The sequence below is a fragment of the Kogia breviceps genome, chromosome 17, assembly GCF_026419965.1.
Source record: "Kogia breviceps isolate mKogBre1 chromosome 17, mKogBre1 haplotype 1, whole genome shotgun sequence".
In the NCBI taxonomy this organism is placed as follows: domain Eukaryota; kingdom Metazoa; phylum Chordata; class Mammalia; order Artiodactyla; family Physeteridae; genus Kogia; species Kogia breviceps.
Window position 1 is genome coordinate 20,921,538 of NC_081326.1, and position 17,155 is coordinate 20,938,692.

General features: G+C 37.7%; 1 protein-coding gene across 2 annotated transcripts in view; it reads left to right on the plus strand.

The window, feature by feature from the left end:
* The first annotated feature begins 907 nt into the window (after window positions 1-907).
* The window catches only part of ZC2HC1A (zinc finger C2HC-type containing 1A), a 52,914-nt gene continuing 36,666 nt past the window's right edge, over window positions 908-17,155 (plus strand). Inside the window, exons 1-2 of one of the 2 annotated variants that reach the window (XM_059042433.2) lie at window positions 908-1,330; window positions 16,314-16,387. In XM_059042433.2, the coding sequence (XP_058898416.1) occupies window positions 1,315-1,330; window positions 16,314-16,387 (90 nt within the window). In that variant the 5' untranslated portion in view covers window positions 908-1,314. The remainder of the gene's footprint in view (window positions 1,331-16,313; window positions 16,388-17,155) is intronic. The other variant, XM_059042432.2, reaches the window with a different exon arrangement.

Here is a 17,155-nt window from a genome sequence, read left to right on the forward strand (position 1 = left end):
TCTCAGAGGAACAAAAGAGCCAGGGCAGAACCAGGGGTACGGGAGGAGTTGAGACAGGGCTGTCTCATGACTCCATATAAGAGCTGGACTGTACCACATTCAAATATACTTAGGTCATCTTCCCAATAAGAGATGGCGCTGCCCTCAAGTGCTTGTTTACTTGTTTATATCATTGGGGTGGAGATCAGAACTCTCGCTTCATAAAGGCTACTGGTTCGTAAGACACATACTTCTAACAGACAAAGTTAGATATGATGTCAAAACTTTGCAACTGAACAGATTAATAAGAAAATTAATGTAAGGTTTTTTTATGGAAATTACATGAATACCGATAACTTGCCGAGAGGTATACTGCAGTTACCCGACGATATGGCTTGCTTATCACTGCTAAATCAAATTTCCGAAGACATTTCGTTCTGGTGAAATGTGTTAGACTGTTAAGCAGAGGTTTTAGCGAGTTTTGAAGTTACCTTCATCAGCAAGAGGTTTTCACAGAAACAGGCCTCCTTCTGTCAGGTATAGGTTCGTTCCCGCCTTAAACTTCCTGATCAAGCGTAGTTTTGATGTTACCTCATCAGCTGGGAGACCTGCATTCTACCTTAGTTCAAGAATGATCAAATCTGGGGCCAGGGGAGGCCAAGAGTAACTGAAGATGAAGGGAGGGCTGGGTTTCACCTCTTTTTTGGCCCAAGCTTTCATGCTGAGGAAATTGTTTCTAAGTACTGAGAGGAATCTCAGTTCTACAATCCCAGTTAGAAAGTATGGTTTCTGTAGGAAAAAAAGGTCCCTTAACTCATAAATCTGTGTGTGAAGATAAAGTATAGGGAATACACTCAGGTAGAGTGTGACAATAGCGGGTAACAGAGAGGGTGCTGCTCAGGAGTGTGTAGGACGTGGGCTCTGCTTGTTTGCTTCAAGTCTTCAGACAGGGACAGACGGGAATTCAAAACTGCACTGACTGAGGGACTACGGACGGGAACCCTGAGGTGCTAAGATATTCTAAACAGGAGGATAAGGCGTGAGGAAAACAAGACTGGAATCAAACAAAGGAGCCGTGGGACGGCAGGATGCAAACCGAACCGCTCTAGGATTACTCGGAGGACTACCGCGAAAGCCTAGAGACGAGAAGCAGCTGTGCCGCGGCAGCGGGAGGAACTCCACCCCGAGGCTCCGCCCCTTCGGCTCCGGACCAATGGGCGCTCGGAATATTAGCGGGTGGGAGGCGCGGCCGGGTTGCTACAGCCCGAGCTGCGCGGCGGCGGCGGCGGCGGCGTGCTGTTGGAGGAGTCTGGCGGAGCTCGAGGCGGTGGCGCCATGGAGTCACTGGAAGGTGAGAAGGCGAAGGGATGCGGGCCTGGCGTCTGGGTGTGGGGTGGCTGGCAGGAGTGGCTGCCCTGGACCTCGGTACCGCGGAGGCCAGGGCAGGTCCGGAGAGATGGACCCCGCCGCTCCTCGGAGGCCCGGGGAACAGGCGGGCGCGCTGCAGCCCCAACGCGGTCGAGCTAATTATCCTCAGGCTGCTCCTCCTCAGACGGTTTTCACCTGATGCTTCCCCACCCCGGGCCTGATGCTGTCTCTGGTAAACGCCTGCAAAATCCCTTCCTACCATTTTCTGGTCTTGCCTGACTCCCTGAGGGTCCCGTTGGTAATCACAGCCTTCGGCCAGATTTTATTTTCCTTGCAAAGTGGACTCTTCGTTAATGTCTACCGCCTCCCCACCGCCAGCCTTTGCTGGAGGCCTGTGGTGTGTCTCCAACCTCGAGCTTCTGATACTTTTCCTGGCCACTTCCCTTGGTTTCCCTAGGTAACCGTTTTTCCATTTCTACAGCATCTTCTGTGGGAGGGGTGCCAAGAGCATCTCCCAAGGAAGTGTCTCTGATCAGTTTTAGAGCCGGGACAATAGATTAACCGCCGGATTTAAGGGTTTATTCACGAGGACTCTGTAAGGAAGAGCCAGCATTGATTCGTTATCTTTAGGTTTATCTTTGTGCTGTAACCACGACTCCACATTTTGCTTTGTTCCCAATTCTTTCACTTCTCTATTCTCTTTACCCATTTTATCTTGTGTAATACAGCATTCGCTTAGAAACAACAAAGGGGGGAAGAAAACCCAGCTAGCATTAGCAACAACAGTGTCAAAATTCCTTTTCAAATTGTGGTCAATCCTTCTGATGAAGAGTAAGCCTGCAGAATTGACAGATCCTGTTGTCTTGATTTAGCCTTGATTTTTTTCCCCCCTCTTAATTTACATAGATTCAGGTGGAATTAATAAACAGAGGCACTGAGTCCTGTGTATTGCTGCATGCTAGAGAGTAAATTGTTTCAGGTTGTGTTATGAAAGGAAAAGTAATAACTGATGACTGTCTGCAGTGACCTAGGGTCACCAAAAAACAAATGCAGTAATGAGTATGATAGTATTTCATGCTTTTGCTCCTAGGCAAAGCTCTCATAGTAAACACCTTGAGGATGATAGATAATCAAGAATTCTGATGATTTTTTCACTTTGTGAGCTGCTGCAGTATACTATGACAAATGAAGTTCTTGTTCTTTGCTTGTTTAATTTTAGGCAGATCACTCAAGTTTCCATGAAATAAGAATTGTAATGAAAGTATTCCTTACTCAAGATACTTTTATTTGGAGAACTCCTGGGGGCAGCTTTTTTTTTTTTTTTTTTTTTTGATAAATTTTCAAACGTGGTATTATAGCATAGTGGGTAGGATCATGGGTCCTGGAGTTCTCATGAAATTATAATATACATAAAATGCTTTAGAATAGCTGTTTTTCTGCAGATTTCTATTTTATTCAACATTTATAATTGAGGCAAAGATCTTCATCTGATTTTTCATTTATGTATTCTAAGCATCTAAAACAGTGTCTGTCACAAAGTAGGTATTCAGTAAATATTTCTTGTTAGATAAATGACTTTGTCTATGAGAGGCTCTGGAGATGCAGAAAAAATTGAAATTCAAAGCCCTTCTCTCTTTGAGCCTACGTTTTAGGGAATCTTATGTTTTAGCAGTGCTAAGACATTACTAATGAAATCTTACCAAGGATACTTTTAAAATATAATGAAAACCTGTTATAATGCTTAATTACATAGGTGGAAGAAAACATGAATTCTGGTGTAATATGGTATGTTATCGCGGGCGTGTTTTAGGGGGCCAGCTTGTGATGTTTCATGTTAAACAGTACTTGTTCTTTACTCATTTTTTTTTAAACAAAATAAGTTGCTGTCATTAACTATGATGTGTTTAATTGTAATGAATTAGGTTAAAATATATGAAATTATTCTTGTAGGCCAAAACGGTTGAATATTGGTAACTTCAAGTAGTAATGAAATAAAATTTTTTATTTTAATAAAATAAAAGCTCTAAGGGTCTTTTGTTGAAGTTAGTGCCTTTCTTTTACTCCTTTTTCAAAATTAGTCCTTGTTAGGTCATACTTTATAAAGATGAACTTTGAGTCTCAAGGTTACCATTCATTAATTCATTCATCTATGCCTTCGTTTAATAAACAGTGATACATTGGTACAGTGATGGTTAAGATAGTTCTTCCGTATTGGAAATTAAAACCTAGCACTTTGAAGGTGTCTAATGAACATTATATTACAGCATCCAGTAGAAAATCTTTAAGAGTTTGCTTAATATATAGCATAGTAATTGAACAAATATTGTACTGCTTGGCATTAGACCCATGTTTTTAGTTGAAGCCAGTTAGCAGACTAATCTTGATTGTAAAACCAGAAAATATACGGACCCCTGAAAAATTTTATTGAAGATTATCATACTCTTTATTTTTAAAATTATTTGCATGTAGATCATATATCGCTTACATTATTTTTGGTCTTTCTGGGACTTTTATATTTCCTGGATTGTTAGGAGTTGAGCTGTTAGTTTGAACACTGTGTTTCAAAATCAAATATAAATTATTGCTCATGATTTTGTATACTCTGTATCTGAGCATTTCTGCATTGTGTGTGCAATTGGAGTAAAGCCTTTAATTCCTTTTCACCTAAAGCTCGTGCCCTATAGGTATGTCTGAAGGCAATAGAAGTATTTCTAGATTTGGGAGAGTTCAATCTCTCATAAGCTTTTCATCTGTAAAATGGAGAGATGACAAACCCTAAGCAGATTTTATCCATATTATTTTCATTCTTTTCATAATATCTTGATAAGCGGTTATTAACAAATATGACAGAGATCAAGCTGCCTATTCCTCTTTTGGACTGCTAAAACTAGTAGATCTTAGTGTACTGCCCTCTAAAACTTGATTAGAAGTCTGATTGCTCTTTTCTAATGTAGCTCTTGATGTAGTTGAAGACAGCCATGCTGTCCCATTAGGGTTTTTTGTTTTGTTTTTTTCCTAATCTAAGCAATGGTTTAACTGAATAATTCTTCATCTTTATTAATTTATCTAGATTCATTTTTTTGTGTGTGTGCTGAATCTGATGCTAGGTTATTTTAGTAGTCAATGTATTGGACAGGTCTGTGTTTGGATTCTTGCTTTGTTTGTTTTGTTTTGTTTTTTTTAGCTCTGTGATTTGGTTAATCTGAGCCTCAGTTTCCTCAGCTATAAAAAATGGAGCTAGTAAATACCAATCTACCTGAACTATATTAAGAATTTAGGGGCTTCCCTGGTGGCACAGTGGTTGAGAGTCCGCCTGCCGATGCAGGGGACACGGGATTGTGCCCTGGTCCGGGAAGATCCCACATGCTGCAGAGCGGCTGGGCCCTTGAGCCATGGCCGCTGAGCCTGCCCATCTGGAGCCTGTGCTCCTTAACGGGACAGGCCACAACAGTGAGAGGCCCGCCTACCGCAAAAAAAAAAAAAAAAAAAGAATTTAATGATGAATACATGTATAAAGCATTTGGCAAGCTGCCTAGTACATAGGAGGCCCCCTCCTGTACTTGTTTATTGGATGGATAAAATCACAGGATAAAATCACATGTGTTAGGACCTTGAGAGTGGTTCAGTATAGGTAAAACGTAGCAGGCTTGGAAGGGACTGTGGGCAATCTCATTAGATAATTATGGCAGCAGGATAGATTGGAGAAGGGAGAGACTGGAAATACATATATGTGATAAGGATTTGAACTAAGGCAAAAGTAGCAGAAATTAAAAGGGGTATAGATTTAGAAGACATTTCTGAGATGGAAAGATGAAACAGAACTGCTCGAAGTGAGAGGGAAAAGGAATCAGAGATAAAGCAGGTTTCTAGCTTGGACTTAGAGTTAACATTAAGATCTTTAACCAAGAGAAAGACAAGTTTGGAAGATGAGGTAATGATTTTGGCTTTAGAAGTGTTGTGTTTGTATGGTACTTGGGGCATATCTGGTGGAAAAGTTTTATAGCTACTTGTAAATATCTGTCTGGAATTTTTAGTTGAGTAGTCATCAGCATATAAGTGACAGCAAATGGATGCGTTTGCCCAGGAAAACTATATATAACAAAACAAAGAAAAAAATTTGTGAGGGATTGATGCTTTAGGGTTGAGCAAGGAAGGAAGTTGGAGTGGGGAACAGTCTTTAAAAAGGTTTAAGATTGTCAAAAAAAGGGAATCGGGGGAGAACAAATATTTATTGAGTAATGAATATGCTAGAAAAAGCCTATAGCACCTGGTATTCCTGGAGATCTAAGTACTAACTAGATCAAACTCTGCTTAGTTGTGAAATCTGAAAAACTTGGGCTTAAGAGAGAGAAATACCATTGAAGCCAAGAGAGAAAGGACTTTAAAGGCAGAAGGGATTGATCAGCAGAGCCTCATGATGTAGAAAGGTCTAGTAAGATGAGGATTCAAAAGAGGGCTTTCAGTTTGACAATTAATAGATTAACAGCGATTAGTTGCCTCTGTTTCTTAAGGTCTTTAATGCCTCATTTTTTTTAAAACAGTGAGTCTAAATTACTTTATTTTCAAATTTCTTCAAACATGAAGGAATTTGAGTCTATGCATTGTTCCCTGAATATAAACTCAGTTGGTTTAATATAAAGTGTTAAATGTGAAGTATTCTCCTTTCCACACTCTTTCTAGATAGTATGTAATTTCAGTTTAAAATTTCTCTCTGATTCAGAGGGTTATTGATGAGAGTGTTCCTTAACTTCCAAAATGTTAAGTTTTTTTTTTGTTAAGATGTTTTTAGTCATTAGTTTTTAATTACTTCTAATTTTGTGTGTTCTATGAGTAGCCTACCTTTCAAAAAGTTTTAAAAAGTTTTCTTTGTGGTCAAATACACCATCAATTTCTCCATGTTTTATAGTCATACAAAATGCACACTCTGAATTGGTAGGAAACAAAATACATATAATTTTAAAAAATATATTTATTTTATTTTTGGGTCTTCGTTGTGTGTGTGGGCTTCTCATTGCGGTGGCTTCTCTTGTGGAGCACGGGCTCTAGGCACACGGGCTTCAGTAGTTGTGGATCGCGGGCTCAGTAGTTGTGGATCGCGGGCTCAGTAGTTGTGGCTCACGGACTCTAGAGACATAATGCCTCCTTATTAAAGAAGCTTTCACTGATCTTGCCCACTTCTCAAACACACACATAGCAAAATATATAAAATGTCAGGTAGTGAAAAAAAGTGATTTTTTTTCCCCAAAGAATAGAAACTCCATAAGATAAGGGTCTGTTTTTTAATCACTGTTTGCCTAACTCCTAGAACAGTTCCTGTCTCATGCTAGGTGCTCAATAAATACTTGTTGAATCAACAAATGGGTCTATTTTAATATAGTGTTTAGTCCTGATAAAGCTTGCCTGCAGTTCAGATAGGGGGAGAATGAGAGGTAGAGAGGAGCTAGTCAGTAAATGTAGGCCAGTGTTTCAAAAAATATGATAGTCGGGGCATCAGTCCTAAATACCTTTTAGGGGCAGAAAGCATTTCTCTTGGGGAAATAACAGCATACTAAATCTTCCTTTTTTTTTTTTTTTGTAAGACTGAGGAAGTTTTGTTCTAAGAAAACCTGTTTTTTAATTTAGCATTTTCCAAACATTTGACCATGAGCAAAGGATTTGAGGGTGCTTGGTAGAAGTAGTGGAAATGACTAGTCAGGTTCAGACTGGATAGGAAGGGAAGTGCAGTCAGGAATGGGTTATCAAGAAATGCAAGTCACTCTGAGATCAAGAAAGTGATTTAGAGGTAGATGGTAGAAGCCTGTGGTTCCGGAGGGACCTTGTGTATTTTAAGAGTCCAGAGGTGGATCTTTCTAAGTTGTTTTAGCAGTGGTGGTTTTTGCTGAACTGGAGTGAAGGTCACTAAAGTGGAGTGGAGAGTGAAGGATGTGTGCTGAGTAGGTTAAGCATGAATGTTGAAATCTAGGATGAGCTGAAAAGGAATATCTTGTGAGATATTAGAGATTGTTGACCTGGAAGTAATTCGGTTTTAAAAAAGGATTGTAGGAAGAAAGTAGTAAAACAGGTGCTGTGTACTTCAAAGGAGAGTTTTGTTGAGTTTTAAAGGTTGGTTTCAGATAAGCAGTGACCAGTGATGAAGGAATAGACATGAAACACAGAGCCCAGAATTGTTCTTGATTTCCAAGATTTTTCTTTTGAAAATGTTCTCTTTCTTAAATATATACATTTTATAATGTCATAACTATTTTAGATAAGAGCATATTATTTCACATCACCTGTATGATAGTATTATATAAAGATACCATTTTAAGTCTTATTATCGTGCAGATTTTGAAATTGCTCAGTGTAGTAACTCATAACAGAATCAACAGTATGTACAGGATAAATTTTGTTGGAGAGGTTGGCTTCTTTAAAGTTTTAGAATATTAAATACTTATTCACTTGGTTCTGTCCATCACTTTGAGTGCTTCTTTCAACAGTGAATATCATCTCTCTCTACTGTATTTTTATAAGCCGCACAATTCTCTAGCATTCGCCACTCAGGAGAAAGTAGTGGAGTTTGCCTGCATGCCCTGGAGAGTAGTATTTTTTATTTCATTGGTTGTGAAACATTTTTATATATAACATCTCAGTTGATCCTTTTAAATTTTAAGGTAGATTGAGCGGATGTTATCTTCATTTAACAGATGTTAAACTTCAGGCTACCTATATGATTAGTCATACATTTTCTTGTAGTTCATATAGTGAAAATTTTTCCAACAAGGAGAGAGACATCATGTTCTTTGCTGTAGGTCCTCGCAGATTCTCAGTTCTATATATAGACAAGTGGAAGTGATTTCCTCAGTATCCTGCACACTACCTGAAACATTCATTCTACCTTCCACAATTGGTCAATTGGTTTAATCATTCTTATATGTGACCAACTTTTTTTTTTAATATAACATCAGTAAGGGACGTGTCTTACCATCATTTACTTTTCTTATTAATGTGGTCTTAAGGTAGATTTTATTAAATAAATATGCTATATTTATTATGGCGTAATAGAGGTAGAAGTGGGCCACATAGTTCATTTAATCTAACTTTCTTATTTTATACAAGAGGACTGTGAACCTTAGGTTAAATATCTTGCCCAGCAAGTCATAGCTCTAAGTGACAGAGCTGGGATATGAACTTAGATAGCATGAGACAAATTCCAGTGCCTTTTCTACTACACTCTCATGTCTTTTAATGAATACCATTAGAACAAAAAATGGTGGTGTGACTCTAAACCCTAAGCTGCTTATCGTTACCTGTAGGTAGAAGTTCTTTTCAGGGGATGTTGATATCAACACACGTGACATATTTTGTGGATTATAGGGCTGTACTCTATAAGAGGAAACTGTAAATTTATTTATTTATTTTATTTTGAATAAAGTAATAAAAAAATTTTTTGTGATAATTGTTTTTAAATGTTTTCTCTTTAATGCTGTTTTCTCTTTTTTCGATAATAATTTTCTTTTCCTTTAAAGACAATCTGAACATGTTTGATGACTTGTAGGAATTAATCCCAGGAGTTGGATTTTATTTTATGTTAGTATTCTAGTTGCTGTTATATTAAGTTTTAAGCTTTTGTATTAAAAAAAATGATGTTTTGCCTCTTAGATATAGTGAAGAAGTAAATCATGTAGACTGTTGGCTTTATGAAGCAAAGATTGTGTGACTCCACCCGTGTCACTGTTACTTGGTACATGCTTGGAAAGTATTGATAGTAGGTACTCAAGTAGACATTCACATTATTTCCATGTGTTGAATTAATTTTTCTCAATAGTTAATTTTTTATAAGATTTTGCTTTATTTAACAAGGAAATACTGAAATATACCTTTAAGCAATAACATAGTGGTACTTTTCAACATTTTATATGGATACATTTTTAAATTATTTGGAATTTAAAGGAAGACATGAAAACTATAAATATAGGCAAGCCTAATAGATTATGCAGTATGTGGTATCAGTTTGACAGTCGATATGAAGACATTCTAATCCTCATATACCTAATGGATTCCATCCAGCAACTGCTTCAACTGTTTGGATAGTTAATGGAATTAAGTGATCCAGATAAATGAAGTTGCTTTTGCTCTCTCTCCCTAAATAACCTCGTCTTTGCTATTGGAAAGGACAAATCAGGCAAATCTTAGTTTTGCTTTTGTAGTGTTCACAGCTTACACGCTACCATACAGACTTTGGCCTCCATCTGTCTACCACTGAAATAATGCAGTAGAGTACTTGGAGAATGAGAGAACAAAACAATTCTTCTGTTACTGTTTGATTGCGTTCCCACCAATGTCTTTTTTGATTCTCCTGGTAAGTTTTCTGTGGACTCACTAAATGCCTCGGAACAACACATTACACGAAGTCCATAATCATACTTTTTTCATGAGTTTGTTACTTCTAAAAGAAAATGTTTTTTTACTTGTCTTTCATGTGATAAAAAATTTTTAACAGAAATTCAGCAGAAGATAAAAGGATATAATTTTTCTCATTTTTATGAAAATTACAGGTATGAAAATAAATTGAGGTGTGATGTTTGGCTAGATAATAAAATGACAAGATTGACTTAGTTATGTAGGATCCCAAAGAATGTAGTTTGTGTGTGTGTATATGTGACAAAATTTGTTACGTGTAAGTACATGATAGATGCATTGACTTCTGATTTTGTAAAAGTTGCAGCTACTTCTTCCTTATTTAATCAGTTGTGCCCATAAGGTCAGATTATCTCAATTGGTTGGTCCAGTGAATCTTAACATAATATTATATGTATAAAATAATGAACAATTCACATAATGCGTAGTAACTAGGTCTTTTCCTTAAAGCTTTATACTTCTGTTGTTGGGGAGGACAACATTCTTTTTATTCTAGACTCCCTAATCATATCAGGAAGCCACCTCACTGATCTTCAGGGTTATTTCTTACTTTTTTTTTTTTTTTTAGTTTAAAAAAATGTTGTATTGTGGAAAAATAGACATAACATAAACTTTACCATTTTAACCATTTTTAAGTGTACAATTCAATGGTATTTAGTACATTCACATTGTTGTGCAACTATCATCACTATCCATCCCCAGAACGTTTTCATCATCCCAAATTGTAGCACGTGTTTTTATCTTATTTTTTCTTCCAGTTTTATATATATAATTGACATAGAGCACTGTGTAAGGTGTACAGCATACTGATTTGATTTACATACATCATGAAATGATTACCACAATAAATTTAGTGAATATCCATCATCTTATACAGATACAAAATAAAAGGAAAAAAACATTTTTTTTTCCTTGTGATGAGAAACTCCTAGGATCCAATCTCTTAACTTTATATACAACATAGAACAGTGTTAATTATCTTTATCATATTGTACATTACATCTCCAGTACTTGTTTATCTCATTACTTGAAATTTGTACCTTTTGATGATGGTTCATCCAGTTTCCCATCCTCCCCCACCCCAGGTAGCCACAAATCTGATCTCTTTTTCTATGAGTTTGTTAAGGAAGTATATTTGACTACAAAAACTATTTTTGTTCCTGGTACACAATTTAGTAATTCGATGCTTCTCTGCATTTCAAAATGATCACCATGATAAGTCTAGTTATCATCTATCACCATACAAAGATATTACATTATTATTGACTATATTTTCCACACTGTACATTTCATACCTGTAACTCATTTATTTTGTAACTGGAAGTTTGTTTATCTTAATCTCCGTCACCTATTTCCTCCCCCCCACCCCCCAGCAACTACCTGTTGTTCTGTGTCTATGACTGTTTCTGTTTTAAGTTTGTTCATTTGTTTTTTAGATTCCACATATAAGTGAAATAATACAGTATTTGTCTTTCTCTGTCTTACTTCATGTAGCATAATACCTCTAGTTCCATCCATTTTGTCACAAATGATAAGATTTCATTTTTTACGGCTGAGTGGTATTTGTGTGTGTGTGTGCGCATGCGTGTGCATGTGTATTGTTTTCTTTATCCGTTCCTCTCTGGATGAGCACTGATTCAGTCTTGGGGTATAGTATATTTCTAGGAATTTGTCCATATCTTCTAACTTGTCCATTCTATTGGCATATAATTGTTCATGATCATCTCTTATGATCCTTTGTATTTGCGTGGTATTAAGTGTAACTTCTCCACTTGCATTTCTGAATTTTTAAAAAATTTGAGCCCTCTTTTTTTCTTGATGAGTTTAGCTGAAGTTTTATCAATTATATTTAGCTTTTCAAGGAACCAGCTCTTATTTTAATTGACATTTTCTATTATTTTTAGTCTCTATTTTATTTATTTCTGCTATATTCTTTATGATTTCTTCTACTAAGTTTGGGTTTTGTTTGTTCTTCTTTCTCTAGTTCCTTTAGGTATAAGGATAGGTTGTTTATTTGAGATTTTTCCTATTTCCTGAGGTAGGTTTGTATTGCTATAAACTTCCCTCTTAGAACTGCTGTTGCTGAAACCTATAGATTTTGGATCGTTGAGTTTTTCATTTTCATTTGTCTCCAGTTATTTTTTTGATTTCTTCCTTGATTTCTTCAGTGACCCATTGGTTGTTTAGTTCCACATATTTACGGGTTTTTTTGCAGTTTTTTTTTCCTTGTAGTTGATTTCTGGTCTCATAGCATGTGCCTGAAAAGTTTCTTGATATGATTTCAGTCTTCTCAAATTCACCAAGACTTGTTTTGTGGCCTACCATGTGATCTATACTGGAGAATGTTCCATGTGCACTTGAAAATAATGTGTATTCTGATGCTTTTGGATGGAATATTCTATATTTATTAAGACCATCTGGTCTAATGTGTTGTTTAAGGCTAGTGTTTCCATATTGATTTTCTCTCTGGATGATCTGTTCATTGATGTAAGTGGGGTGTTAAGTCCCCTACTGTTATTGTGTTGCTGTCCATTTCTCCCTTTTGTTTGTTAATATTTACTTTATGTCTTTAGGTGCATCTATGTTGAGTGCATATATATTTACAATTGTTATAGCTTTTTCTTGGATTGATCCCTTTATTATTAGGTAAATTCCTACTTTGTCTCTTGTTACAGTCATTGTTTTAAAGTCTACTTTGTCCGATATAAGTATTGCTACCTTGGTTTTTTTTAAATTTCCATTTGCATGGAATACCTTTGTCCATTCCCTCACTTTCAGTCTGTATGTTCCTTTAGATCTGGACTGAACCTCTTGATTAGTATATATACAGGTCTTGTTTTTGTATCCATTGAGCCACCCTATGTCTTTTGATTGGAGCACTCTGTGTCCATATACACTTTAAGTGTAATTGTTGATACGTATGTACTTACTGCCATTTTATTAATTGTTTTCAGGTTTAGTTTGTAGTTTTGTTGTTATTCTTTTGCTCTCATTCCTTGTGATTTGATGACTGTCTTTAATATTATGTTTAGATTTCTTTCAGTTTTTTGTGTTTGTATCTGTTATAGATTTTTAGTTTGGTTACCAGGAGGTTTATATATAGCAGTCAATATATATGTGATTATTTTAAGTTGATGTGATGTCCTCTTAAGTTTGAATGTATTTTAACAACCTTGAGTTTTTACTCCCCTTTTATGTTTAATGTTTTTGACAACATAGTCTACATCTTTTGGGTATTTCATAACTACTTATTTTGTGTATAGACAATATTACTAGTTTTGTCTTTTAACCTTTCTACTAGCTTTGTAAGTGGTTGGTCTACTACCTTTGCAGTGTATTTGCTTTTACCAATGAGATTTTTCCTTTTGTAACTTTCATATTTCTAGTTGTGGCTTTTTCTTTTTCACTTAGAGAAGTGCCTTTTCATTTTTTGTAAAGCTGGTTTTGTGGTACTGAACTTTTTAAGCTTTTAATATTTAAAATTTATTTATTTTATTTTATTTATTTTATTTTTCGCCGTGTTGGGTCTTGCTGCGCACGGGCTTTTCTCTAGTCATGGTGAGCAGGGGCTACTCTTATTTGTGGTGCGTGGGCTTCTCACTGCAGTGGCTTCTCTTGTTGCAGAGCGTGGGCTCTAGGTGCACGGGCCTCAGTAGTTGTGGCTTGCGGGCTCTAGAGTGCAGACTCAGCAGTTGTGGCATGTGGGCTTAGTTGCTCCACGGCATGTGGGATCTTACTGGACAAGTGCTCAAACCCATGTCCCCTGCATTGGCAGGTGGATTCTTAACCATTGTGCCACCAGGGAAGCCCCTTTTTAGCTTTTGCTTGTCTGCAAGACTCTTTATCTTGATAGCTTTGCTGGGTAGAGTATTCTTGGTTATAGGTTTTTTTTTTCTTTCATCACTTTAAAGCTTTTTTTTTTTTTTTTTTTTTTTTTTGCGGTACGCGGACCTCTCACTGCTGTGGCCGCTCCCATCGCGGGGCACAGGCCCCGGACGCGCAGGCTCAGCAGCCACGGCTCATGGGCCCAGCCGCTCTGCGGCATGTGGGATCTTCCTGGGCCGGGGCACGAACCCACGTCCCCTGCATCGGCAGGCGGACTCCCAACTGCTGGGCCACCAGGGAAGCCCCTCTTTCATCACTTTAAATGTATCATGATATTCCCTTCTGGTCTGCAGGGTTTCTACTGAAAAGTCAGCTAATAGACTTATGGAAGTTCCCTTGTATGTAACTAGTTGCTTTTCCCTTGCTGCTTTTAATACTCTGTCTTTAATTTTAGCCATTTTAATTACGATGTTTTTTTTGGTGTGGTTGGTTTTGGGTAGATCCTGTTTGGAACTGTCTGTGCTTCCTGGACTTGTATATCTGTTTCCTTTCCCAGGTTAGGGAATTTTTCAGCCATCATGTCTTCAAATATGTTCTCTGCCTCCCCTTTTCCTTTTGGAACCCCTATAATGCAAATGTTAGTATGCTTAGTGTTGTCTCAAAGGTCCCTTGAACTGTCCTCATTTTTTAAACTCTTTTTTTTTTTTTTTTTCTCTTCAGCTTGAGTGATTTCTGCTGCTGTCTTCCAACTTGCTGATCCATTCCTCTGTATCATCTAATCTGTTGATTCCTTCTAGTATGTTATTTCACTTATTGTCTTCAGCTCTGTTTTGTTCTTCTTTATATTTTATAACTTTTTGTTAAACTTCTTACTTTGTTTCTCCATTCTTCTCCCAAGTTCTTTGAGCATTTTTATGATCATTACCTTGAACTCTTTATTGGGTAAGTTCCTTAGTTCCACTTCTCTTAATTCTCCTAGTGTTTTATTCCTTTGTTTGGAACAAATTCTTCTGTCACCTCATTTGCCTAACTTGCTATTTTTATCTCTATGTATTTGGTAGGTTGGTTACATTTCTTGATCTTGTTGAAGTGGTCTTTTATAGGAAAGGTCCTGTGCATCCCAGCAGCTCACTTCCCTTTGGTCACCAGAGCTTTATGTTCCAGGAATGTCCCCTATGTGGGTTTCATGGGCCCTTCTTTTGTGGTGGGCTGATTTCTGTTGGTGGTCTAGTAGGCATGGATGGCCCCTGGTCTCATTGGTTGCCAGGTTCTGCCTTTGTGGATGCTGACAGCTGCTGGTAGGTAGGGCCAGGTCACAAGGTGGCTGATTGTGAAGGCTTAGGGGTCCCAAGTCTAGTGCTGGTCCACTGGTGGGCAGAGCTGGATCCTGGTGTGGCTGGCTGAAGGTGCCTCACAGATGGTCTGTCCACTGATAGGCAGCACTGGGGCCAAGGGAGTCCAGTGATTGGTGCCTGCCCATTGGTGGGTGAGGCCAGATTCTGGAGTTAGTACCAGCCCTCTGGTGGGTGGAGCTGGGTCCTGGGTTCTCTGGTGGCAGGACTGGGTCCCTGGGTGGCTGGGGGAATCAAGGTGCCTATAGTCATTGACAGCCTGCTGTTGGGTGAAGCTGTGCCCCCACAGTTAGCTGCTTGGCCTGTGGGTCCCAAAGACTGTTGCAGACTGGCTGGTGGGTAGGGCTGGGTCCTTGCACAACAAAGCTAGAGGGAGGATTCCATAATGTTTCTTGCCAGCACGAGCATTCCTCATGGTAGAATGAGCTCCAAAAAAATGGCTGTCATCAGTGTCTGTGTCCCCAGGGTGAGTCCCACATGGCTCCTCCTCTCTGGGAGGCTCTCTAAGATCAGCATGTGTGTCTGACCCAGGCCAGTTTAAAATGACTGCTTCTGCCCATGGTCTTGGAGCATGTAAATTTTCTGTATGCCCTCTAACGATGGGAGTCTTTATTTCCCACAGCCCTCTGGGTCTCCCGAAAGTAAGCCCCTTGGGTTTCATCTTCTCATTGCAGGACCCCCCGGGTTGGGGAGTCCAAAATGGGGCTTGGACCCCTTGCTCCTTGGGGAAAACCTCTGCAGTTGTGATTATCTTCATGTTTGTGGGTAGCCTACCTGTGGGTGTGGGTCTTGACTGTACCATGTCTCTGCCTCTCTTACTTGTCTCATTGTGGATCCTTCTTTATATCTTTAGTTGTGGAAGATCTTTTCTGCTAGTCTTTAGGTTGTTCTCATCATTATAGTTGCTCTGTAAATAGTTGTAATTTTGTTGTGCCCATGGAAGGAGGTGAACTCAGGGTTTTCCTACTCATCTTCTCTATTCCACTAGCCACCAATGTTATTTTTTAATGTTTTGAAGATAAATAATGTATTTAACCTTCAGATAAATTTGGTTTTTAAACTTCAGTAATTTACAATAGAGACAGCCTATAAATTAAGAGACTATGACAAATTGATTTGGTTAAAATAGAACAAAACCAGATATTTCCAACATTATCAGTTTGGTTCTCTTTAAATTATGAATTCTGTATTTGGCATTTGCCTTTTTGACCACTGATAACTTTAAGTCTTCTGCCCATTTTAATTGATGATGTTACTTATTTCAGAATGACATGACATTTTTCACAAGAACTGACAACTTACATATATATGAGACTAAGTGAAGACATTAAAATTTGGAAGTTTCACAATTTGAGCCACTGAGTATATTGACTACATTCTTTTCGATTTTAGAAAATGGAAGTGTCCAAGTTGGAGAATTGTTACCTTGCAAGATTTGTGGAAGAACATTCTTTCCAGTGGCATTAGTGAGTACCTTTTTGTTTTGGAGTTTGGTAGATCTTTAATTGTTTAATACTTCAGGACAATGGAAAGAACCTTTGGGATAATTTAAAGAGATACTGGCTAGTATTCATTGCTCAAGAATATCAGTTCCATCTTTGTCATTCTTTCAGAATGCTCTCTTTCCTTCAGAGTTTGATTGGTCTTCAAAACCCCTCTCTGTTATAAGGTGTTTCTCCCTTTGTGGGACTATTAACAAAAATAAAACCAAAATAAACTCTTAGAAATACTGTTAGAAATAATGTATTTAAAGACGCAGAAGGCTATGATGTCTGGCGTTTTCTTTAAACTTCAGGAAAAAGTGCTGGGGCTGGGATAGATGAAACAAGATTGCTAAAATGTTGGTAATTGTTGAGGCAGGGATGAGTAAATGGAACTAATTACACTATTCTGTCAATTCTTATGTATGTTTGAAATATCCCAAAGGGAAAAATATTTTAGTTAAAAGTGCACCTAAAATATATTATGCATTCTTTAAATGCTTAGTATATACAAATAGAAGCACATTTAACTGATTTTAATATAAAACCTCTAGCTAAATGGAGAATAAGAGTCAATATGCCTTATGTAACTTCAAATATAAATATGTATTTATTAATATTTTGACGTGGAATAAAGATTTTTCTTTGAGTATGGGTCTGCTGATTAGAGTTTTGCTACATTTTATTTTGCATCCTCTCATTGTTTCCAGTTTTTCTTTAGAGCAGTGAGGAATTAATGACCCAAAATGTCCA